The sequence below is a fragment of the Mercenaria mercenaria genome, chromosome 2 (assembly GCF_021730395.1).
Source record: "Mercenaria mercenaria strain notata chromosome 2, MADL_Memer_1, whole genome shotgun sequence".
In the NCBI taxonomy this organism is placed as follows: Eukaryota; Metazoa; Mollusca; class Bivalvia; order Venerida; family Veneridae; genus Mercenaria; species Mercenaria mercenaria.
In genome coordinates, this window is record NC_069362.1 from 55,765,679 (window position 1) to 55,793,478 (window position 27,800).

A 27,800-nucleotide genomic window follows, 5' to 3' on the forward strand; every position below is an offset into this window, starting at 1 on the left:
GACCAGTTTGATATTGGGTCTTCTGGGGTCGAAAACTAGGTCACCAGGTCAAATCAAAGGAAAAGCTTGTTAACACTGTAATGGCCACATTTATGACCGTATCTTCATGACACTTTATCAGAATGTTAATTTTGATGATCTATAGCTCAAGTTCAAATCTGGGTTAGGTGAGATCAAAAACTAGATCACCAGGTCAAATCAAAGGAAAAGCTTGTTAACACTCTAGAGGCCATATTTATGATTGTATCTTCATGAAACTTAGTCAGAATGTTAAACTTGATGATCTTTAGGACAGTGTCGAATCTGGGTCATGTAGGGTCAAAAACTAGGTCACTAGGTCAAATCAAAGAAAAAGCTTGTTAACACTCTAAGAGGCCATATTTATGACTGTATCTTCATGAAACTTAGTCAAAATGTTAAACTTGATGATCTTTAGGTCAAGTTTGAATCTGGGTCATGTCGGGTCAGAAACTAGGTCATGGTGTCAAATCAAAGGAATAGTAATTTAAACCTTAAAGGCCACATTTATGACCATATCTTAATGAAACATAGTCAGAATGTTAATTTTGATGATCTTTAGGTCAATAGGTCAGATGAGCGATATAGGGTTTCATGGCCCTCTTGTTTTTTTGTTGTTTTTCTTTAAAAAGACATCCATCAAGTTTTCAACTTGTTTATTTTGAATAGGCAAACACAGCCACCATGTCACAAAATATTTCATTATCCGGTCTTTTCTCTGTAAAATTCTTTACAAAAGAGAACCATTGGCTGTTTGTCAACGTTTATAATACTGTAGAATCATTTAATTTCATTGGCATGAAATTTCGTGGTTTTGGTCAAAACGGCAATTTCATGGGGATATGAATTCGTGGATTTCAACTTTTGAACATAACATGAATGGAAATTTTACTTGTTTGTTCTGACTAAAGTTCGTGGATTTACTCAACCATGGAATCCACGAAAAATTAGTCCACCACAAATATTAATGATTTCACAGTACCTGGTGAGGTACCAAGATAAAAATATTTCACCCTTGAAGAAAAAACTGCTCTGAATTTGTTGACAGTAATGAAGAAAATGGAATTGATTTGTAACTGAAAACAAGTATGGAAAAAATATTTTGGAGATATGATTGCAACATAACACTGGCACACAGAGCGTTGCTATAGGTTGAATCACTTGAATCTAGTCTTCTGGCTTCAGCCCAAGAGTGTGGCCTATATTAATTGAAATGCAAGTCATAAACATAAGGTTATTAGTCGCCGGTAGAAACCAGCGATTATATTTGATACGCTTTAGGATTCTTCAGCTGGTAGGAGAAGTTATTAAAATGTAACAATGAAAAAATGATATTGTAAATAAAAGAAAAATAAGGCAGTTACTGAAAAGCTTACATAAAGGGATTAGGAGCTGAAAATTGCGTAAGATTTTTATCATTTCAAAAGATAGCTTTTGTGGAAAATAGGAAAAATGTATAAAGAACTTATCCCTATACTCCGTATCAATAGCCCTATCATGTGATCTGAAACAGGTAAATATTCTCTCTACACTGTCTTTACAATTGTTTGTTAAATTTGGAGAAATTACCATGTAATTGTGAAACCATTTCAGAATGATACAGAATGATTTGTTTATATTTTGTTCTCTCGGTACAGCTGTGATTGTTCAGACAGGGGAAATTTTTCCTGCCAAGTTTCAAGACAGAGGTCCAGAGCAGCCCCTTCGATCAGCAAGACACTTTACGGGATCAGAAGAGGTCAGTTATTTTTGTGTCAGTGCCGTTTAATGAAAAAATAAAGTTTTTAAAAGTTTTTATTGCAAACATCTTAAAAAATAGTAAAGAAACTGATAGGATAAAATTGAGGATGTCTCCTCCAAAAGCACTGAATGGCTTTTGATGCAACTTGGCCTTGATTTTCCTTGGGCCACCAGAGCTAAAAATAGAAAAATCTTCAAATGACATCTCCTAAAGTGCTTGTTTGATTTGAAATAATTTCATACAATGGTCCTTATGTAACCTAATACCAAGATTTTTTCAAATTATTCAGGTTCGTCAAAAAGCATGGCCACATGGTCACTTTTCCCAGTATATAGTGGAAACTTCAAATATCTTCTTGTGTGAAACTGCTGGCATAATTATAAGCCTGTTTGAAAAAGGGGACGTAGTATGGGAACGCCCCTGGCGGGCGGGTGGCGTCCAAAGACTTTGTCTGGAGCATATCTTCTTCATGCATGGAGAGATTTTGATGAAACTTGGCACAATTGTTCATTTTTATGAGACAGAGTCTAAGGTCAAGGTCACACTTAGAGGTCAAAGGTCAAATTCAAGAATGACTGTCAGGAGCATATCTTCTTCATGCATGGAGGGATTGTGATTTAACTTGGCTCAATTGTTCACCATCATTAGACGGAGTGTCATGCACAAGAACCAGGTCCCTAGGTCTAAGTTCAAGGTCAAAGGGTACAAGAATGAAAACTTTGTCTGGAGCATTTCTTCTTCATGCATGGAGGGATTTTGATATAACTTAGCACAAATGTTCACCACCACAAGACTGCTGTCTGTATGTCCCAAAATCTTGTGTGTTCAACTCCTCCCACACTATTAGCCGGATTTGCTTTAAACTTTCACAGATGAATAAAAGGAAGGAGTTATAGAGAAAACTCTTGTTTGTCCAACTCCACTATTGAAAGGATATGCTTGAAAGTCTCACAGTTGAAGGACTTTCATGTAAAGATGACTATAAGTAATAGACTTTTTTTTGTGGGTATTTTCTCTAGAATTATTGCCCTTTCTTAATAAAAACTTTGCTATTAAGAGGATGGCACAGTATGTGGGGACATCCATGTCTTTATAATGGACACAATTCTAGTTCCTAAACTGCCAGCATGTTTAAAATAATTTCTCACAAATTGTTCTTGTGTGACATTCATCAGATATTGTTCAAATTATTTCCGTCGTTCATATGACTGAAAAATTGTTGAGAAAGACGTAAAACCTGAACACAAAAATTGTTCAAATTATTTTGATTCATTAAAAAACAATGCCCCCAGACAAAATGGTACTTAAACACAGGTTTGACTATGTGTAATTTTTATGCCCCCGGCATCTACTGATGCGGGAGGCATATAGTGATTGTCCTGTCCGTCCGTTCGTCTGTTCGTTCATTCATCCGTCCGTACGAGGTTAACCAAATTGGACACATTTCGTCTATCATCAATACCCGTAACTAGAATGACTTGATACTAATGCAGATGTATCCTGTGACCATTCCTCATTTTCAGACATCACCTTACCTCAGTTTGACCTTGACCTTGAACTTGACCTCATTTTGGCTGCTTTGTATCGACAAGGATGCCACTGGGGGCATCAAGCATTTATTGAACACAGCTTCTTGTTAAAACTGGTAGAAGAAACAAAGGTCTAGAAATGTCAGTGCATATATCTTTTAATTTCACATATAAATATTGATGTCATATCATGAAATTAGCATGTGCTTATTATAATCATATAAACATGTTGTTTATCCTACAGTATAAAATGTAAAGATTTATTTGGCTTGTTCACTTCTTAATACAATAATCCCCAACAACAAAAAATAAAGAACTAGAATATCATTGAAAATTTACAAGCAAAATACCTCTCGTACTGTGTTGGTCACACAGTAAAAATTTTGTGAAAATAGCAAAAATGTGATAGTACTGACCTAAATAATGACAGCAAACAGGCATTCTTCATCATCTCCAAAATTTACTAGGAGAGTACCTACTGTGTTGGCTGTGCAGTAAAAATTTTGAGTAAAAAAACAAATTATAATGTTTTGTTTGTTTGTTTGTTTTGGGTTTAACGCTGTTTTTCAACAGTATTTCAGTTATGTAATGGCGGGCAGTTACCCTAACCAGTGTTCCTGGACTCTGTACCATACATACCTGTTCTCCGCAAGTAACTGCCAACTTCCCCACATGAATTATCAGAGGTGGAGGACGAATGATTTCAGACACAATGTCTTTTATCAAATCGTTATGGAGAACATACGCCACACCCGGGGATCGAACTCGCGATCCATAAACCAACGCTCTCCCTACTGAGCTAAGCCGGCAGGCTAAATTATAATGTAGTTAACCTATGAAAGTACTAACCATAATATTGACTGATAAAGTAATACATTGTCTCCGTTAAAGTTATAGATAAAATATCTACTGTGTTGGTCACTGGTAAAAATTAGCTGAAATTTAGATGTAAACTAAACTCACTGACATATATATTGACAACAAACAGCCATACACATTCTCTATACAAATTATTTTACTGATGATACCTACTGTGTTGGTCACAAGCTAAATATTATTTGGAAATTAGCTTAAATTTAATTGTATATTAGAAAAAATGACCTACAAAATAGGTTCACCTAGTAAAACATTTTCTTTCTTTTCTGATGTACTTTCTTGGTATTTTTCTTGCACTTTTTCAACTGTTTTGATTTGACTTTGCCCATTTTGGATAATTACAAACACCAATAGCTGAATTTACATGCGATATTTCTGTTTTCAAGTCTTTAGAATCAGATGTTACAGCTGTTTGATAAAATGTTCTTACTACACCCACTTTGTGTTTGCCTGGGTGGGCTGAGTTGAAATCTATGTACTCATTTGTGTTTGTTCGTTTTCTATTCAACGTCGTTCATAACATACCATCTGATTGTCTGATGCTACATGTGTCAAGGAAGGCTAGACACCCATTCTCTTTCTTTTTGATTGTATACTTTATATCAGGATTGATGCTGTTGATGTGGTCAGTAAATTCATTGACAAACTCCTGTTTCTGTTTTGTGTGCGTGTCGTTGAGGTAGCATAAACATCGACAAGGTGAATTTCCATCAAAAGCAAAATGGTCCTCGTGTGACCCTCTACCAAGATTGTTAAAATAAACAAACATGGCAATCGCCTTTCCCAATATGTATATAGTGGCAACTTAAAAAAAAAGATCTTTTAAGAAATTGCAGGCCTGATTTTAAAATATATCACAAAAAATTAATGGTACTTATGTTACCCAGATGAAAATGAAGGACATATGACCATGGTTGACAGTGGCTGACAACGTTTTCTTAAATGGCACCACGGACAACAAGCAAAACGGAAGCTCAAATGCTCATGGTGGGAACCAGTGCTCACATGAGCGCAAAAATGGACAAAAAAAAAGTCAAGTGTATAATTGACTACTAAAATTTAATTCCTTTTTCATATGTTGACATAATATTATATCGACTTGTGGATTTTTTTAGCTCACCTGAGCACGAAGTGCTGCTCAGGTGACCTTTTGTGATCGCCCTGTGTCTGTCACCTGTCGTCCGTCCATCATCCATCCGTCGTCAACAATTTGACTGTTAACACTCTAGAGGTCACAATTTTGGCCCAATCTTAATGATATTTTAATATTTCAGGCAAATAATACTTTGGAAACTTTAGAGAATGATATTATATACTGAGAAGATATGAATTGGATTATTGAAGAGATCATATAAGATGGAATAAAAGAATATTAGAACTCTACCACTTGTTTAATAATAGCTAATTTCCATGAGAAAAATGGAGCCCGGTTATACAATCAATGCGGAATGCTGAGTATTGAGCCGAGTGAGTCTGCAGCAATTATCAGAATGTGAAGAAGCTGTGGAAATAAGAGAATTTTCATTTCTAAATATGACAGTTTTTGAATACTAGAGCACGGCTGTCTGCTGACAACTCTTGTTTTTGTCTGTTGTAGGTAATTAACATATATGACAACAGAAAGAAACAACTTGTGATTGGACCATTTGATTACAGCACCATGGACGAAATTGATCTCCTCTGTAGACTGCCTGATCCAATTATTAGAGAGGTATTTTTTCATTATAAAGTATTGCATTTCAACTGCAAATTTATTAAGTTATTGCGATACCTTTTCTTCTATCATAATTCCTTCACCATACCATAGTCTTTTGTCAGATCAGGGGTAAAATTGTGTTGATCTGATAATTAAGAGATAAAGTTAGTATTTACAGTTGTCAGCAGTTACTAAGATGTAATATTCCACGGAATACTTAATTTACATGGCTACTAAACGCAAGCGCCACCAACAAATTGTGGTGATAAGGAAATGAGTTATCGACATTTCCTTGGTGCAGCTATTGCCCGTTTCTACTTGTAAACACGTGAGTAAAATTTATATTTTATCTTATATTTTTATTGATAGAACTTGTTTCGAAAATCGGATAATGTAGTTCCGTGTAACAACACTTTTACTACAGGTTGGCTGTGATTTCATTAAAATAATATGCAAATTTTGGTGTCAGGGGCTTTTGTCCCGAATCTTGACAGTGGCACATTTTCATATCGGCCAGTATTTGAACACCATTCCAATAAGTAGACACACTGTAAGAACGTACCTGCACATGCAAATGGTGTAGAAATGATAAATAACTATAATTATACGCACACACCATGAATAATAGAATCTCGGGTTAAAAGAAATATACCAGGATTTTTAAAAGTGGTGGCGCTATAACTCTAGTGATGGCGCTATACAGTAGTGGTGGCACTGTTACAGCATTCAGTAATACGAACTGCTGACGCATCCGGAACAAAACAAACACCAACATTCTGTAACTGATAATTTTCCTGCAAGGAATTATGTTATTATAGAAAGAAAAACACGATCATAGTTTATTTACCTTGATGAAATATTCTCTGTCTAAGAAAAAAAAAGAACAAAATACTCACAGACCCTTGGGACTCTTGTAGTCAAAGTAGATATTTTCCTTTGTTTAAAATGGTAATGTAGAATTATTTCTAACCTTTAAATAATCTATTTAAATACAAACATAAGTGTACTTTAAATTCAGGTCAAGAAAAATAGTAGCAATGCTCTTATTTCAAACAAAGATTTGTGTCCAGGAAATAATTTGAAGATAGTGTAGAATTTATTTGTTATATTAAGATTCTGAAAGTTACTTCCCTTTGTTTTTATACGTCGTTTGCATGTCATTGTAAACAAAAGACCTTACTTTCACAATTCTTTCTGAAAAGTGAGTACAGTGCATTTTTAATTCCAATCAATTAAATATGATTAATCAATACAGCTTAAATGTACAATCTGAATCCATATACATGTAGATTATTTTGCGATAATGTCATAGCTGTCAAGGCTCCACAAAGGCCACAAGTGTGATAGGGGTTTGATAGAGAAGGTTGTCCCTCGTGGGAGGTCTGAAGGGCAATGATTCCTAAAAGCTGGAAACGCCCTCAATTGGAATACATTTTATTTAGAATTTTAACACAAAAAAAATCTGGTTTTGAGTAGTCTCATTCCATGTTTACTTTTTGTGACGTTTATTCATGCAGTAGAAATAACACTTTGGGTGAATGTAAAAGCCTTTAAAGCTGTATCATACGGTATGAAAACACTGTATCAACGTCGCCTTGCATGTTCGATTCAATAATTTTCTACGAAAAAACAAATGATTGCTTTTTATACGCCCGTTTGAAAAACGGGACGTATTATGGGAACGCCCCTGGCGGGCGGGCGGCGTCCACAGACTTTGTCCCGAGCATATCTTCTACATGCATGAAGGGATTTTGATGAAACTTGGCACAGTTGTTCACCATCATGAGACAGAGTGTCATGCGCAAAAGCCAGGTCCCTAGGTCTAAGGTCAAGGTCACACTTAGAGGTCAAAGGTCAAATTCAAGAATGACTTTGTCCGGAGCATATCTTCTTCATGCATGGAGGGATTTTGATGAAAGTTGGCACAATTGTTCATCATCATGAGACGGAGTGTCATGTGCAAGAACCAGGTCCCTAGTCTAAGGTCAAGGTCACACTTAGAGGTCAAAGGATACAAGAAAGGAAACTTTGTCCGGAGCATATCTTCTTCATGCATGGAGGGATTTTGATATAACTTGGCACAAATGTTCACCACCACGAGGCGGAGTGTCTTGCGCAAGAACCAGGTCCCTAGGTGTAAGGTCAAGGTCACACTTAGAGGTCAAAGGATACAAGAATAAAAACCTTGTCAGGAGCATTTCTTCTTCATGCATAGAGGGATTTTGATATAACTTTGCACAAATGTTCACCACTACGTGGCGGAGTCTCATGCGCAAGAACCAGGTCCCTAGGTCTAAGGTCAAGGTCACACTTAGAGGTCAAAGGATACAAGAATAAAAACCTTGTCCGGAGCATTTCTTCTTCATGCATAGAGGGATTTTGATATAACTTTGCACAAATGTTCACCACTACGAGATGGAGTGTCATGCGCAAGAACCAGGTCCCTAGGTCTAAGGTCAAGGTCACACTTAGAGGTCAAAGGATACAAGAATAAAAACCTTGTCCGGAGCATTTCTTCTTCATGCATAGAGGGATTTTGATATAACTTTGCACAAATGTTCACCACTACGAGGCGGAGTGTCATGCGCAAGAACCAGGTCCCTAGGTCAAAGGTCAAGGTCACACTTAGAGGCCAAAGGTCAGATACAAGAATGACTTTGTCCGAAGCATTTCTTCTTCATGCATAGAGGGATTTTGATGTAACTTGGCACAATTATACACCATCATGAGACAAAGTGTCATGCGCAGTTCCCGTCTTTAGAATTACTTCCCTTTGTTGTTACTATAAATAGCTTATATTGTAACTTTTTCATTACTAGTCGTAGGGAAAAATCGAGACCACTTTTCTGTAGTACAACATGCATGCTACATCCAATTATGAGGTGTATTTTGACCAATCTCTACCTGGTAAAGATTTTTGTGTGGACTTACAATTTTTTTTTTGGATTTTTTTTTTTTTTTTTTTTTTAAGATTATCTTCCCTTAGTTGTTACTATAAATAACTTATATTGTAACTTTTTTATAATTGACTGTAGGGAAAAAACAAGACCACTTTTCTGTGGTACAACATAGATGTTACTTTCAAATTTTAGGTGTATTTTAAGATATCTCTACCTGGTAAGGAGTTTTTTTGTGGACTTAGAAAAACAAATGACTTACAATGATTACTAAACAACCACAAAATTAAAATTCCATTTGCAAATACAGGTGCTAGAGTAAAGAAATTTGCTGTGACGGGCGTATATTGTGACATTCTGGCACTCTTGTTTTTCTTTAAAATGCGTGTGACTCGGAATAGTAGGCGTGTGAGCGTGATCTAGGGCCAAAATGCATGTGACACATGCGCAGTGCATGTGTCTTGACAGGTATGTAATGTAGAGGTTACTACATGTATTTTGTTGAGTAACGTAATTTGGGTGTAGTGTGGGATAGGTTGATAACATCGATTATTGTAGAAATTTTCATGGTTTGCATATATTAAAATTGAATATATCAGCTACTAATCATAAACAACAGCACCACCACTAGTGTATAGCGCCACCACTTGAGTGATAGCACAACCACTTTAAAAAAATAGTTGTGTTTTAACTTTTTACTGTGTTTTTTGTAATTCTTTGGTTATGGGAATACGTGTAATTCATTTCTACACCATTTGCATGCGCAGGTATGTTCTTACAGTGTGTCTATTCATTGGAATGGTGTTCGAATACTGGCCGATATGAAAATATGCCACTGTCACCACAATTTGCATAATATTTTAATGTAGTCAAAGTGTTATTACACGGAACTACATTCTCCGATTTTCGAAAAAAGTTCTATCAATAAAAATATGAAATAAAATATAAATTTTACTCATGTGTTTACAAGTAGAAATGAGCAATAGCTGCACCAAGGAAATGTCGATAGCTCTTTTCCTTATCACCACAATTTGGTGGTGGTGCTAGCGTTTAGTAACCGTGATTTTACTGACACCTGATCACAATGATTTCAAGTAAGCTATTGTGATCACCCTATATCTGGCTGCACCTGGCAAAGTTGTCATCACTTAGAGTTACCCTTGTCTGTCCATCTGTCCATCCTTTTGAATTTGTGTCGTGCATATCTCAAAAAATATTTGATCCAGAGTTATCAGACCTTACAGATTTTTTTCTAGCACACGAAGTTGTGCACATGGTGTTTTAATTGGGATCTCATACAGCCAGACATGAGTTATGACCCTTGACTTAGTCAAAGATATGCATAAAAGGGGCCTAAATTTGTGTGTCATGTATCTCAAAAATTACTTAACCCAGTGTAATGTTCATGTGGGTTCTTAATAGGATATAATCTTATATAGTCATTAGACTAGAAAGACACAAGTCACTTTGATAGTTACTAAATCTAATCTCCTAAGCTGAGAGTTAGCTGGGATCATATTTGAATTAAATAACACCGCGGCTGAAAATTAGCTGTCATGTGGTGTTTTGCAGTCAAAAAATATAGCTGAAAGCTAGCCAGTTTCATTTATGATAACTTCTCAGCTGAAAATTAGCTGGTATCATTTATGATAACTCCTTAGGTGAAAGCTAGCTGGGATCATTTATGATAACTCCTCAGCTGAAAGCCCACCCGCTTAGCTCAATAGGTAAGAGCGTTGGTCTACGGATCTCGGGGTCGCGAGTTTGATCCTCGGGCGGGGCGTATGTTCTCCGTGACTATTTGATAAATGACAATGTGTCTAAAATCATTAGTCCTCTACCTCTGATTCATGTGGGGAAGTTGGCAGTTACTTGCGGAGAACAGGTTTGTACTGGTACAGAATCCAGGAATACTGGTTAGGTTAACTGACCGCCGTTACATGACTGAAATACTGTTGAAAAATGGCGTTAAACCCAAAACAAAAAAATCCTCAACTGAAAGTTAGCTGGGATCATTTATGATAACTCCTCAGCTGAAAGTTAGCTGGGATCATTTATGATAACTCCTCAGCTGAAAATAAGCTGGGATCATTTATGATAACTCCTTAGGGGAAAGTTAGCTGGGATCATTTATGATAACTCCTCAGCAGAAAATAAGCTGGGATCATTTATGATAACTCATTAGGTGAAAGCTAGCTTGGATCATTTATGATAACTCCTCAGCTGAAAATAAGCTGGGATCATTTATGATAACTTCTTAGGTGAAAGTTAGCTGGGATCATTTATGATAACTCCTCAGCTGAAAATAAGCTGGGATCATTTATGATAACTCCTTAGGTGAAAGCTAGCTGGGATCATTTATGATAACTCCTCAGCTGAAAGTTAGCTGGCAGGCGCATAACTAGGCATACGCAAATACGCATGTGCGTCATTTTCAAATCGCATTTTCAAAAAATAAAAAGTCTAAAAAGGCGAAATCTGCATTAAAAATCGATGCCTAAGGGGGTTTAGGCATTAAATTCCTATTGATCACAGCTGAATTCTTCAGTTCTTTATCTCAAAATGAGAAAAGACCCTCGCAAAAAGCCGACCGCAGACCTACTTCGTGTCACTGTTTATAACCCTTGATTGTCTCGCTTTATCGTTGTATCTCGGTATATTCCAAATGTAACATGTAAACAAGCCATGAATGTTAGAAATGGCTGACTGTGGCACTTTGCCGCCTTACGCTGACGTCTTTGAAAACACAGATAACCCAAGGTATTGTAATAAAGATGAAAACGTGGCATTACTCACTCACGAATGGAAGCAAGTCATGTTTAGTGCTTAAGAACAAATCATATACATTTTTAAAAAAAGACGAGTTTTTGAATATGGATTGGGATATAATAAAACAAGAAATGTCCTGACTCCTTCATATTTGCTGCAAAAAGGTTTTATTCCAGTTTTTTTTATTTATAAGAGGGTACACTGTTAATGTATCATCTTTAAATCATCAAATCTGTAAACTATATGATACGAATTCGTTACCTATGCCACATGACTTCAGTTTGCAAATCAAACTACTTGATAACGCATTATAGATAATTTATCAAAATGGAAGATTTATGCAACACTCTGCCTGATTGGACGAGAGTGTCAATTTCTTTCACTCTGTTGATTGTGCTACGCTGAGTGAAATGTAGACAAAGCGTTTATCCTAAACGACCCTGTTCACAGTTTTAAAGCTAACTTTGGCTCAGTATATTTAGCAAGAATATTGATATATCTCAAAATGATAAGTAAGTTTAATAAATATGATAAAAACCTGTTCAAATACCAACATATATCAAATTAAAGAAAGAGCTGAATACGGTCTTCGTATCACATGAATAAGGGTGTGATAAGAGTCTTTTATGTAGAGAAGTGCTTTTTAAAAGATTTTCCTTGTTACAATTGTCGTCTGTATATGAAAAGGTTTCTTGCTTTTGTGACTTATTCAGATTGCATATTTAAATGAGTACTTGTTTACTTTGGTATATTTGTTATAAATTATTTAACTGATTTATTATATATGAATATTTTTCTTTAGTATGGTATGCAAATATTGAACTCAGTTGAAATCTGTTTTATTATGTATATGCTATATAATGACTGAATCTCATTACACTGAAATGAAGGTACGCTGCATACAGTTTATCTGTGTGATATGACTACGGTCCAACTTTGCTTATGAAACAGAAATATTGAAATAATTACAATTGTATGTTTTGCTTGACCTTCACTTTTTAGCTTACCTGTCACATAGTGACAGGGTGAGCTTTTGTGATCACCCTTCGTCCGTCGTCCGTCCGTCGTCAGTCCACAATTTCTTGTGAACAAGATAGAGACCACATTTTGCAAGCAATTTTGATCAAACTTGTACAAAACTTGTATTTGCATGATATCTCAGTTCCTTTCAAAAACTGGCCAGAACCCATCATGGGTTCTAGAGTTATTGCCCCTTAAAGGACCAGAATTTGCTATTTTTGTGCGTCAACAATTTCTTGTCTGCACGATAGCAGCTTCATTTATGATTTGAATTTAACCAAACTTGCACACAACTTGTATCATTATATATTAGTTCCTTTCTTGAACTGGCCAGATTCCAGTACGGGTTCCAGAGTTATGGCCCCTGAAAGGGCCAGAATTAGCAATTTTGACCTTGTCTGCACAATAGCAGCTTCATTTATGATTTGAATTTAACCAAACTTGCACAAAACTTGTGTCACCATAAGATCTTGGTTCCTTTGTTGAACCAACCAGATCCCATAATGGGTTCCACAGTTATGGCCCCTGAAAGGGCCAGAATGAGCTTTTTTGACCTTGTCTGCACAAAAGCAGCTTCATTTATGATTTGATTTTAACCAAACTTGCACACAACTTGTATCACCACAAGATCTTGGTTTCTTTCTTTAACTGGCCAGATTCCATTATAGGTTTCAGAGTTATGGCCCTTGATAGGACCAGAATTAGCTATTTTGACCTTGTCTGCACAATAGCAGCTTCATTTATGATTTAATTTAATCAAACTTTGTCAAAACTTATGTCACCATAAGGTCCTGGTTCCTTTCTTGAACCAGATTCCATTATGGGTTCCAGAGTTATGGCCCCTGAAATGGCCAAAATTAGCTATTTTGACCTTGTCTGCACAATAGCAGCTTCATTTATGATTTGATTTTAACCAAACTTGCACACAACTTGTATCACCATAAGATTTTGATTCATTTTTATTCGTCCAAAGGGACATATTATGTTATCGCCTCGGTGTCCGTCTGTCTGTATGTGTGTTGGTTAGCAATTTCCCTTCTACTCTGTAACTCTTGAACCCCTTGAAGGATTTCAAAGAAACCTGACACATATGTTCACCTCATCGAAACAATGTGCAGAGCGCATGTTTCGGATGGCTCACTTCAAAGTCAAGGTCACACTTAGGGGTCGAAGGTCATATGACTTTGTTTTGTGTGTATATTGCTCTGCATTTGCGTCAATTGCAGTGCTCTTGTTTTTATTTGGCAGATCCTTTTGTTCACTTACAATATTTTTTTTAATAACTTCCCTTTTATGTTACTATAAATAGCTTTTTTAAGAAACATTTTTATTTTTGGCTGCAGGGAAAAACCGAGACCACTTTTCTGTGGTACAACATGGATGGTACCTCCAATTTTTAGGTGTATTTTGAATATCTGTACCTTGTAAGAATTTTTTAAAATTTTGGTTAAATTCTTCCCTTTGTTGTTCCTGTCCTTTGGACTTAGATTTTTCTGAGGACTTAGATTTATTTTTAATTTCTTCCCTTTGTTGTTCCTGTCCTTTGAGCTTCATCAGTCAAAATTTTGCTCCTAACCTCCTGTGATCCTTCAGACATGAAACTAATGGCCTAATTAAATTTGAAAATAATTTTATTTGAAGTAACTTTAAGAAAATTTCAACTGTATTTTCTCATAATTCTTTTGATTGATCTTGATTATGATTTTTTGACCTTCTTGTCCTTAAGTACAATGATAACAGGTGAGCAATATAGGGCCATTTTGGCCCTCTTGTTTATAGATGTGACGTCATTGTCCAAAGATTTATGAATAGCGAATATGCATTTGTTAAAGCCGGATCAGTTGGCCTATTTTAGAAATAAATAAAAATAATAAATAAAAAAATCCTTTAATTGATTTTTTCTCATGTATTCTAATCAAACTTGATTTGTAGCATCTTTATTAGGCCCACAGCCAGCTTTGTTCAGCTGGGACATTTGACCCCTTTTAGGGGCTGTTAGAGCTTAAACTAGAAATGCCTTTATACAGCGTCTCATGAACAGCTTGGTGGATCTTTGTCATACTTGGTCTGGAGCATCATTATAAGGTCCTCCTCCAAATTTATTTATATAGGAACTTGGGCCCTATTAGGGACCACTATAGCTAAAAGTAGATATGCCTTTCTTCGCATTAACCACTAAAATGTAATGGATTTTTATCAAACTCGATGTGTAACAATATCGTAAGGTCTCCTGCTATTTTGTTACAAATGGGGATAGGGACCAATTTAGCTAAAAATATAAACACGTTTAATGACCTCTTCTCATGAACCGCTTCATGAATCTTCATCAAACTACTGCTGTAATTATTCGTCTAAGGATAAACGAAACAAAATTGCAACCCTACGAAACCTTTGCGAAAAATTAAAAGAGAACCGTTTAAATTGTTAAAGTGCGGTGTTTAGTTTTGCAATTTGAAAAATGTTAGATGAAAGATGAATGTTAGATGAAAAATTCATAAACTTCTTTCCTTATTACAATTCGCCGACCATCATTTTTAAAGATATTTTTTGTTTATTGCTGATATCTTATTATTTAAAATCAAAGAAAATTATTTTAATGTGGGAAAAAAAACTATCACTATTGTCTTTAACTTCTGTCTGCGAACTTGTTTCACAGATGGGGTTCGTTGAGCATTGGGATTCAAACTTTGTTCCACAGATGATGGTATGACATTGTGTAAGAATATAAAATTAGTGACCTTAATCACTTAACATATAAAAGTAATGGGCTATAGCCGGATTTGAACCAGTATCCACTTAGCACCAACTGCTGAGCAATTACAAGCATTCTTGAATAAAAATACAAGAACAATAAAAATGCATATTTTGAACATGTTGAGAACAACTGAGCACAGGTACACCAGGTAAGCTTTTGTGATCAACTACTGTCTGTCCTCTGGCTGTCAGCGTTTGCCTTGTGAACAGAGATGTGGCTGCTGTTTGATTCAATTATCATCATTTCATTTGGTGAGAGTGTTGCCTTGTTGGTAGTTTCAGTTCAGGTTGAACAGGGCTGCGTTTGAGATCTTACAAAAATACTTTACAATAGAGGACACTTCTTTTTCCCACCTCCTCCTGCCCTACCTTTTTCCAAATAAATCGGTAAAACTAATAATAAAAAAATGGCCTTGTTTTCAAATATGAATTAAATGGTAGATAAACTTATCACTACAAAATGGATTTCGAAAATATTTAAGATTTATTTTTATTGCCCTTAATTAGCTGTTCAACATGGATGTATCTGTACACTGTATCTGCAGGCGCTATTAGTATTTTTTCAATTGAGCATACTACAATGTCCCCATTGGGTATTGGATAACGGTTGAGTATACTCATAGCTCTAAGGGACCTTAAAGTAGTACCCTCTGTGGACAATGACCCGTTCAGCCTAGCTGAAGGTGTCACATCCGTTTTCACAGGAACAATGCAAAGACGAAGTTTTCCAATTTTACAGCCAACTTGCCGGTAGATGTCACCGAGGATCTCTTTCTCAGGGAATGTGATTGTTGGCGCATTTGGTGGACATCGGATGCACTGAGGAGACCTCACTGAAAGCTTGGAGTATGTGTCCGATATGTACCCAAGCATCAGAAAATGTCTGCTCATTCTGTTAGTGATGTCAGTCTTAACTGCAACTGCAGAAAGATCCTTTTCCACTATGAAAAGGGTGAAGACCTATCTGCGCAGTACAATGAGTACAGAAAGGGGTTGTCCGGGTTAGGACTCCTGAACATTTATAGAGAGCGGGAAATTAGTGCAGAACATGTTTTTGACATATTTGCGAACAGGAAAAGCTGATGTTTGCTCTTCCGTGTTTAAATATATAACATTGTTAATAGAAAATGTCGCACAGATCATTGATACGACACGAGCCGTCAACCATAGCCATCTATAGTCAATCAGGGGAATTTTGTGTTTTTTTCATGCTGACGATTGAAGCGTGTAAAACGTGTATTTAATTAACTCATGTCTTTATCTGAAAAATGTTCTGCATATTTTGATGATTTTCAGCACTGTGCCGTAAAATCAATGCTATTAACTGAATAGCATTGATTTTACGGCACAGTGCTGAAAATACTTGGATATGCATACTTGATATGTTAGATCTAGTGATGGACCCTCTCTGGTCACTTATAATAATGTGGTTCAGATCGGCTGTTAAAGATGAAAAAGTAGGTATTAAATCCAATTTGCTACCGTGAATTGTATGATTTTTATATTGAAATTCGTCATCTGGATACCCTCCAGAACGCACCAGAGACATTTTAAGAAAAAAAATTTCCCCGGGGGAGCTTGCCCCCCAACCCCCCCTAGCAATTGTGCGTATTCTCAAAATAGGCCCAGTTACGTCCCTGGCTGGGATCATTTATGAATCAAATAACACCTCAACTGAAAACTAGTTGTCATGGGTGTTTGTTTTTCAGTGGAAAACTACAGCTAAAAATTAGCTGAAACCATTTAGGATTACATAATTACTACCTCAGCTGAAAGTAAGCTGGGATCATTTTTTAGCTCACCTGTCAAAAAGTGACAAGGTGAGCTTTTGTGATCGCGCGGTGTCCGTCGTCCGTCCGTGCGTGCGTCCGTCCGTAAACTTTTGCTTGTGACTTCTCTAGAGGTCACATTTTTCATGGGATCTTTATGAAAGTTGGTCAGAATGTTCATCTTGATGATATCTAGGTCAAGTTCGAAACTGGGTCACGTGCCATCAAAAACTAGGTCAGTAGGTCTAAAAATAGAAAAACCTTGTGACCTCTCTAGAGGCCATATATTTCACAAGATCTTCATGAAACTTGGTCAGAATGTTCACCTGGATGATATCTAGGTCAAGTTCAAAACTGGGTCACGTGCCTTCAAAAACTAGGTCAGTAGGTCTAAAAATAGAAAAACCTTGTGACCTCTCTAGAGGCCATATATTTCACAAGATCTTCATGAAAATTGGTCAGATTGTTCACGTTGATAATACCTAGATCAAGTTCGAAAGTGGGTCACGTGCCTTCAAATACTAGGTCAGTAGGTCAAATAATAGAAAAACCTTGTGACCTCTCTAGAGGCCATATTTTTCATGGGATCTGTATGAAAGTTGGTCTGAATGTTCACCTTGATGATATCTAGGTCAAGTTCGAAACTGGGTCACGTGCGGTCAAAAACTAGGTCAGTAGGTCTAAAAATAGAAAAACCTTGTGACCTCTCTAGAGGCCATATATTTCATGAGATCTTCATGAAAATTAGTCAGAATGTTCACCTTGATGATATCTAGGTCAAGTTTGAAAGTGGGTCACATGCGGTCTAAAACTAGGTCAGTAGGTCGAATAATAGAAAAACCTTGTGACCTCTCTAAAGGCCATATTTTTCATGGGATCTGTATGAAAATTGGTCTGAATGTTCATCTTGATGATATCTAGGTCAAATTTGAAAGTGGGTCAGGTGCCATCAAAAACTAGGTCAGTAGGTCAAATAATAGAAAAACCTTGTGACCTCTCTAAAGGCCATATTTTTCATGGGATCTGTATGAAAATTGGTCTGAATGTTCATCTTGATGATATCTAGGTCAAGTTCGAAACAGGGTCATGTGCGGTCAAAAACTAGGTCATTAGGTCTAAAAATAGAAAAACCTTGTGACCTCTCTAGAGACCATACTTGTGAATGGATCTCCATAAAAATTGGTCAGAATGTTCACCTTGATAATATCTAGGTCAAGTTTGAAACTGGGTCACGTGCCATAAAAAACTAGGTCAGTAGGTCAAATAATAAAAAAACCTTGTGACCTCTCTAGTGGCCATACTTTTCATGGGATCTGTATGAAAGTTGGTCTGAATGTTCATCTTGATGATATCTAGGTCAAGTTTGAAACTGGGTCAACTGCGGTCAAAAACTAGGTCAGTAGGTCTAAAATATAAAAATCTTTTGACCTCTCTAGAGACCATATTTTTCAATGGATCTTCATGAAAATTGGTCAGAATTTTTATCTTGATTATATCTAGGTCAAGTTCAAAACTGGGTCACATGAGCTCAAAAACTAGGTCACTATGTCAAATAATAGAAAAAACGACGTCATACTCAAAACTGGGTCATGTGGAAAGAGGTGAGCGATTCAGGACCATCATGGTCCTCTTGTTACCTCTTGTCTCCTCAGCTGCCAGTTAGCTGGGATCATTTCATGAAATAAAAAACACCTCGGCTGTAAGTTAGCTGTCACGGGTGTGTTTTGCAGTCGAAAATAACTGTAACTGCACTTAAATTCGGACCACATACACATTGTTTTGTGCCAAAATTAAATTTGAGCTTGATTTTGACCTTGAACTAGTCTTGAAATTTGGAACATTCAAAAATGGCTCAGTGGATGGCACCAACATCACTCTGTAATCTCTTGTTAGGTTAATAGGTTAAAGGTCAAGGTCAGATTAAACCAGAATGGTAGAACTTTTGTTTACAGTGAGCATATAATTTCTGTTCCTTGTGCAATTACTAAATGCATCAAGGGGGGCATTTTGTGTTCGACCAGCTCTTGTTAGGATTTGTAATAAAGCATGGCCACCAGGGGCCGTAGTGACTTTTCCTATATGTATGTAGTGAAAACTTAAAAAATATTGTTTTATGAAACTGCTGGCCTGATTTTGAAATAATTTCAAACAAATGGTCCTTGTTTGACCCTCTATCAAGATTGTTCAAATTATTTTGTTTTCTCAAAAACATGGTCTCCAGGGGGAGTGGCCACTTTTTCCCTTTAAATGGGAAACTTTAAAAATATTCTTGTCAGAAACAGCAGGCCCAGTTTTAAAATAAAATTACACAAATGTTTCTTGGGTAACCCTTTACGAAGATTACTGAGTCGGCTAAACGCTTTCAAGCGTTTGACGAGTCCTTGCTATCGCACGATTTCTCTTTCTTATTAAATGGCCTCACAACACAGCGAAGTGATGCAGTTCTATTAGATTGTCTCTAATTTCAAAGAGTTCATTGATCGAATGAAGTTCAGTTATGTCAATCCTATTTGCTATGACCAATATACGATGTAATCTGTCAAATTTATGACTTATAATTGTGCAATACTCGAATAAAGCAACGTATTTTCTTCCGCGGTAACTCATTAAGCATAAACACGCATAACGATTCTGCGAGATTTGGTAATACATTTGCGCATATGATTATGGTGACAAATTTTATGCCCTTTTGTCACAAAATAGCAAATATGATGTTCACAAATTCAATTAAAAGCTGCATATTAACTTACTAGGCAAATTATCCATTTGTTACCGTGTCCATTTCAAAAAATTATCTTTAAAATCATTGCGCAAATAAATTTATTGCGTTGTGCATTTTATGAATTGCGCAGGCCTACCAAGCTTGCGTAACATTCAGCGAAAGACAAAATATAGTTCCAGAACATACTGCTAGTATTTTATTGAGTCGGGTACCTCTGAAAGCATTGGAATGTCTCTTATCAAAGAGTTTACCACATCGATGAAATTAAATTATGACAGCTTCATTTTAAATGACCTGAATAAGATATGTGCAGTATGTTAATTCTTCAGCGAGACTTCGCGGATGATTCCTAACTACATTCTGGACAATTATCGGCTAAACATGCGTGACCTGTTTATAACAACGCTTCTACGACTTTGCGTGGGTTGAATTTTGTAGTCAGTAAGCAGATAAATTATTGGAAGAAGAAGCTCATACTGGTTTGTTTAATTACTACTGATATTAAAAATGATTTTATTTCTTATTTTTCGAGAAATAAACAAATCGGCGAAACATTAAATTGTATTTTCTTGTAGTTTTTGAAATCGAAAGTAGATCGTCTATGTTTGGCTGCTTTGACAAAACGAAACAACTTTTTTATGAAAAGATTTAAATAAGAGGTACCCCGGTAATTTAACCATAAACTTCAATGTCAGATACTGCCAATTGCTGCTAAATGTCTTCATATTATCACAGTTGGTAAAACATATTGTTGAAACTGGAGATTTAGAAAAGTGTAATCGTATCCGGATATAATATTTTGGGTAAATATCGAGCTGTGTTATGAAATTTTAACATTCAAGTAACAGACATGATAGATATTATTGTAACAGAAATGATTCTAGAATTTATTTTTATAACACCTACATAGAATCTATATCAGACTCATATTCTAGTCCTGAGGCATGATCTGAAAGTAAAAATATGAAGTGACAGTCATTCATACTTTGGATATTATAATACTAAAAAGAATCTAGGTAATATTTAGAAATGGAAACATAAAATTTTCAATTTGAAATCGCACCAAAGGCCGTATCAAGGGTCTACATATTCAAAAATTTCTTGTGGTGATACCCCAAACCCTTCTTGCAGGAGGGGGTATCCTCCCACACCCTTACCCCATATTGCCAGTTTACAGTTTGATACATTTGCCCTTTTACCACCTGCCACAATGCCAATTTCAAAATCTGACTGCAATTTAAAGCGGGAAGAAACACCCCTCCCCACACCCACCCTTCTACTGACCATGTAAAAATGGCTCAAACATTTTTCAGCCCAGTCTGGGCCTGTCTGTCTAAATGATTCAAAATGGATAATTGAAAGTGCATGGACTTCGGGATTACAGACATGATTTTGAAGGGGTTAACAGGTCTGAAATAGAATAAATGATGGTTTAACTAAAAAAGAACTGCATTTATTAACATCGGTTACACTATATATTGACACTCAGCAACATTTACATACATGTATCCCTAAACGCAAAAGTAAGTATACTTTGAATTGACACCACTTATAATATGATTGAACAATACCTAATAAATGACATGGTTATCGCCAGACCATTATCTGTAAAATATCTGAACAGTTCTTTCGTCCATCCGTTACAATTTGTATGTGGCAATCCGCGCTGTAAAATTTTAAAATTTTATAAATTGTCATATTCAAATTTTATCATGTGCGAATATATACCAGCCGATAATTGCTTCTTTTGGCAATGCCGGAGGCAAATGTTTACTGGAAAAATATATATAGTCATGGGCAGTATCTTAGTGTCAGCTGTCAAATTGTGGTTTGTATTTTCAATATTTTTATTTCTGCAAACCACTCTTCAATTTTAGAGAAATATATATTGGGTTTAAATACTTGTATAATGTCAATCAAAGTTTTACTAGGCATTGACTGAATGTTAATTTCATTTATTGTAACAAAATCTCTGTTTAGTTGGGGGAAAAAACTAAAAACAAACTGGAACTGGTAGACTATACTACCAGTACATCAATCATTAGCCGACTCTCAGACCCTTCAAGCCTTTGATTGAAATTATTCTGTATGCCACCAGGAGGTGTGGTCACTTTACCTCTTATAATGGAAACTTAAAAAATCTTCATGTTTGATATTGTCATGTCACATCATTTCCCCAATGTCTTACACAAAAAAAAAATGAAAAAGAAAAAAACAAACACATAATATGCACATTACCTGCCTGTATTTATTTAGTAGAAACATTTTACTGTTCAAGCAACCAATTAAACTCAGGTTAGTGATATAGGGCCATCATGGCCTTCTAGATGTCAGATACTAATTGCTCGATTTTAAAAAAAGTTTACACAAATGTTTCTTGGGTAATCATATATGCAGATTATACAAATAATTCTGTTTGTGTAAAACATGGCCAGCAGTGGATGTGTATGTAACTTAAAAAATCTTCTGTTGTCTCTCAGCAATCCTTCAACCTCTTACAACATGTACCCCCCTCCCAAAAAAAACAAACAAAAAAACCACACATTACATGACCCAGGTAGAAACTTTAATAGTAGAAATACTGTTGTTGAAAAAAGTGGCATTGTTTTACAATATCACACAGACATTTTCCTTGAAAAACCATCTACCAAAACTGTTCAGCTGTTCAGGCAAACAGTGTAACTCTGATGAGCAATCTAGGGCCATCATGGCCCTCTTGTCGAAAAATTACAGGAGAAAAATGAGCAATGATAATTGCTATTTTAAGGAACAAAATATGAAACCGTTCCATCCAACAGTAGTGTACAAGTACTAAGCAAGTGTTGTGGGGAATAAAAATTTTAGTTTTTAACCGCTGTCTTGTAAAACAGCCTATCTATATGTTCGTTTAATAGTTTGCTTGGAAGCAGTGGTTAGCAGATTACTAGTAGTAAACTATTACGTCAGAATTACTGACACGTCAGGATGACACCACCCTTTACTTAGAAAGGGAAAATAAAAACACAAATACTGAATAAATTTGAAAACCAACCAAATTTTTACTTATCTTTCTAAACTAATATTTTACAAAGCGATCCAAATATACAAGTTAGAAAAATGCCAAAAATACTGATAAAGATGACAAATCAGCTTAGTGAATAAAAAGATGTAAGTTTCAAGTTCTGCCAAAAAGTAAATAAATATCTAAATAAATGTTATTATTAAAGTATCTAAATGTATTTTTGTGACTCTGTACTTGTATGACTCTGTGTAAAATTAACAGCAACATAATTTAATTATCAATATTTACTGAAGTATTTAAAGATGAAAATCTAAAATAACTGCTGTTAAAACAATAGAATTTAAGTTACTTAATTAAAGAAAATTACTTACTAATTTAGAGAAAAGTTACAATGAATTTAGTAAAACTCTTAGGTTAAATAAATAGCCAAACATAAATGCTAACTTAATTAATTATTAATTACTAAACCCAAAGAGAGTTTTTAAGATGTTGTCGGTCCAAAAATTCCTTGCAGAGTGAAGAAATGGCTCTGAAATTCTACTGAGGTAAACTCTTCCAGAATGCAGTCAACCATGAAGGATGTAAAGTACATTCTGATTGGTCAGCATTTTTCTGATAAGCCATTCAACATTTATCTTACATATCAGCTATGACCTTGACAGTGTTTATGTAAGCTCTTTGTCTTTAATCTAAAAATAGCTCAAAGTTCTTTCATAACTGGTCTTACTAAAAATAGCTGATGTAAATACAAAATGAAAATATGTAATGATATTAAATGCAGTTTGTTGCAGTAAAGATAAACTGAAAGTACTGATGACTATGAAGTAAATAAGCAATAATAAAGTATCAAATGAATATACTGAACTGAATGATCTGTCTAGGTAAATCAGCAGTCTTTAATAGACTAGCTAAATGTCTATGCTTTCAAATCTTAAAATACCATACTCTTTGTAAGTACAAACATTTATGATAAAATATTAGACTGTTAGATGATATTATGCAATACTGAAACTATGTATTATGTAACATTATGTTGTAAAAATCCAACTTTACAACACAAGTATTGCCAAAGAAACTAAAATGATTGGGCTGCCAGACAAAAACAATAATTTGAGGATATTTGAAAGCCTGGGTTAGAACTAGGTCAGGTGGGTGATACAGAGCCTTTACAACCATTTTGTTGTAAATACATATCATTTAAAAAGAAGATTATGGGATCCTATAAGAATGTATGAAAAATTTCTCCATTTTTGCCATAGATCTGTGGTAAAATGCTATGCTCTGGTTCTAAAACATTGGCTTTAAACTATATCTCTGAAGTTACATGGCTGACCATAAAAAAGTCGCAGAAAAGATATTTGCAATTGAAAAACAGAAAACACTGTTGAAAAACACTTTTTTTAAACAACTGAAAGCACTAGAGGGGAGGGTGGGAGAGAAAAGACTTGAATTAAAACTTGACTGATCCAGCCATTAATATATTTCAGCACTTGTCGACATCTCCAGAACAAGAACCTAAACATTTTGAAGCAAGTGTACGTGCTGCCCTTGTACAGATTAGAGACTTCCCAGACCCTTTGAAATCAGTGTTCAAAGGCAAAGGTATCTACTTCAAGAAAGAAGCTGATGGGAGATGGACCAAAGTAGACTGATTAGTTAACTTCTTTCAAGCTTCATGTGTATAAACTTCTTTTAGGCTAGCCTATCGAGTTTGTGGTACATATTTCATTGTCAGTGTTGGAAATTTGATTTTAAGCTTTAATGAGCATATAGTGCTCAAGGTGAGCTATTCTGTGTCTGTTGTTGTGTCATCAACAGCTCTAGAGCCAATCTTCATGACTGTTACCCTTAATAAAACCTTGAATGAGTTGGAAGCTGTGTCACCTGGATTTAATCAAAGCACTGAGAGTACTGATAGGTCAGGGCAATTCAGCTGTATTTATAACATGACAGAATAATCTTCAAGGTTCACACAGAAATGAAGTTATTATTATTATTATTGTTATTATAAATCTGGGAACTGAATTCAAGGACTTTTCAAGATCAAATTGACATTTTCAAGGACTGGTACTAGTACCTTGCTCCATTCTTTTCGAGACTGTTACGTTTTTTTGTTGTTGTTTTTTGTTTTTTTTTGGTGGTGTTACTTTGAAACACATTTATCAAACTATCTTAACCATAGATATTATTCATAACTTTCGCCCATGGCACTTTTTCAATTGTTTTATTACAAACTCGGCAATGCGCGCTGTGGACGCCATTTTCCTTTCTGCACCATCTATAATCCTTTAGCCAACTCAGTTTGAAACGGCACTTACCATATTAAAATCAGTTGTCAGTAAATCAAAACAGGAATCAGTAAAATTTACTTTTTATGATTCGATTCGACATTTCAAGCACTTTTCAAAATGCAACTCATTTCCAAGCACTTTCCAAGGCCTGTGCGAAACCTGAGATTTACACTGAAAATTGGATTATGTCTGGCATTTCCAAGATTCATGCACACGCTGTAGTTACAAACAAAAAAAACTCAGTCTATAAACAGATTATACTTTGTAGCTTTGAAATATGTCAAAGTATTAAACTCGCACATGAACACAAATTCAACCTTATTGTATGAATCCTATACATAATGACTTTAACATCTGTCTTTAGTAAATAGTATCAGTTTGGATTGTCAATTCAAAGAAATTTTTGTGTATTAAAGGTTAAACAAATTTGCGATATGTGTACCTACATTTATTTGGGAAACCCCAGTTCCGGACTAAGACTATTCACTTGCAGTGAACGTTACGACAGCAAACAAGAGCTGTCACAGGAGACAGCGCCCCCGACTATTTCAATGCTGGATAGGGAAACTGGACACATCTGAGGAAACTGGAGCTGTCACTGGAGTGTTTAATGACTCTAATGGTAGATGAAGATTGGCACAATAGCTTGAATCTTTGTCATAAAAATACATGTATTAAGTATTAAGTGTAAGCTTCTCAAATTTATAATTGAATATAAAATATGTATCAGAAAACATTTGATGCTGAATATCATGCTTGAGAGAATTGATTCTGCCTTTGCAATCAGTGTAGATCACAATCAGCATGCACATCTGTGCAGTCTGATCATAATCAGTATGCACATCTGAACAGTCTGATCATGATCTGTACTGTTTGCCATCAGTCAGTATCTTTTTGGTAAGCATCCATTTTTACAGCTAATGGTAGTATTTCCAGATTCAAAGATGGAAATATTCATTTTTTAAATTGAGCAGGGTAAGGGTAAACAGGACAACAATGTGGAATATGACCCAGGTGACAGCGTTCATCTAACTCCTCTAACATGTTATAGCAGCATAAATAATAAGCTTCAAAGGATTCATGCAAATAATCCCCCAATATTCAACTTCATGAACTTCCAAAAAAAAAAAATTCAGGGTTCAAAAACTTGAATTCAATCACTCTTTTCCTGTAATGCCAGTATTATATTTCAGGCAACAGACATATAAGTCATCAGAGTACATGCTTTTGAATACTCTTCATTTGTAGCCAAACAAAATCTCAAGCGAAAAATGTGATAATTGAACTACTAATAATTTTGTTTCCTTTTTTATTTATTTTCTTTTATTTTTTTCTGATTCCTTTGGTAACAGCTAAAACATTTCAGATTCAGAGATGTTAATTGATTGCATGTTTGACTTTGCGGGAGTGTAATAAAGCCAATGAATAAAAATGAGAGTAATAAAGTCTGCATCTGAAGTGAGAGCTGTTTACATAAAATATTTAACAAAATCTATGTTTATGATAATAATTCATAGCTTTTCCTCAGCAGGTATCATATTCTTAACATGGTTCATAGCCGTACAACTACAAGTATATTATTTGACTACCGCACCGCCATTTGTCATTACAAGACCCCTAGCCTGCATGTACCTGCATGTAATGAAACTAATTCACAAGTAAGTTTACATGCTGGCTGCAAATAAATTCTATTTTCAAAAGATGAAAACATAATTTTACAAACAAAGTATGAGCATGGTTGATTAAAACATATTTTGCAAACTAAGTACGTGGTTTGCAGTATAATGCAGTATATGGATACATACAACCACCACTTTTTATTCTGTTTCGATAACAGATGAAAATCATGTTTATAGACTCTTGTATCATCATGAAACAGTCTCAGGAAAAATGTGCAGCCTAGACTGGGACTCGCACCTTCGGCTTACCATGCCTACCCTCTTCCAATTTAGCTACAATGGTCGACCTGTACGAGAACCGCTACACACTTTCCCTCTTATTGCAAAATAATTGGCACTCTTTGCCAATGTCTGACGCAAACTGTTAACCAAATTCAGATGCACACCCCAGTCAAACTGCTTAGCTCCGCATGGGTTCCAATGGTGAAAATCTCAGTAGAACCTCCAAATGTAACAGTCTCAGGAAAAATTGTGCAGCCTAGACCCAAACCTCGGACCTTCGACTTAATGCGCAAACGTTCTAGATACCAATTGAGCTATTTAGGCCACCCGATAATAGAACTGCTACATATGTGAATGAATGACAAATCAATTGTTATTTTGACCATAAAATTAAGTGATAATGATTTATAGAGTGTTAAATTCATGTCCTCGATTTTGACACAAAAAACATGTGCAAAACAATAAGTGGTGGGGGCATATAGATTTGGTCTTGTCCGTCCATGCATCCGTCCGAAGTTTGTGACGCACCTAGCTCAAAAAGTATTTGATATAAATTGCATGTGTCTTTATCATGATATGAACTTACAACCTCTTATTTTTCGTCTGACTCTGCCCCCTATTTTCAGAGTTATAGCCCCTGAAATAGTCAAAAATGCACATTTTTACCTTGTGACACGCCTAGCTCAAAAAGTATTTGATATAGATTCATGAAACCTTGCATGAGTCTTAATCATGATATGAACTTGCGCACCTCCTATTCTTCATCTGGCTCCGCCCCCCCCTATTTTCTGAGTTATGGCCCCTGAAATAGTTCAA

The 27,800-nt window shown here is 35.6% G+C and overlaps 1 protein-coding gene across 4 annotated transcripts in view; it reads left to right on the forward strand.

The window, feature by feature from the left end:
* Positions 1 to 25,513, forward strand: part of LOC123563994 (protein N-terminal asparagine amidohydrolase-like) — a 175,187-nt gene extending 149,674 nt beyond the window's left edge. For all 4 annotated transcript variants that reach the window (XM_053536648.1, XM_045357232.2, XM_053536649.1 and 1 more), the window contains 3 exons: positions 1,656 to 1,756; positions 5,762 to 5,875; positions 24,280 to 25,513. In XM_053536648.1, the coding sequence (XP_053392623.1) occupies positions 1,656 to 1,756; positions 5,762 to 5,875; positions 24,280 to 24,444 (380 nt within the window). In that variant the 3' untranslated portion in view covers positions 24,445 to 25,513. The remainder of the gene's footprint in view (positions 1 to 1,655; positions 1,757 to 5,761; positions 5,876 to 24,279) is intronic.
* Positions 25,514 to 27,800: the final 2,287 nt, after the last annotated feature.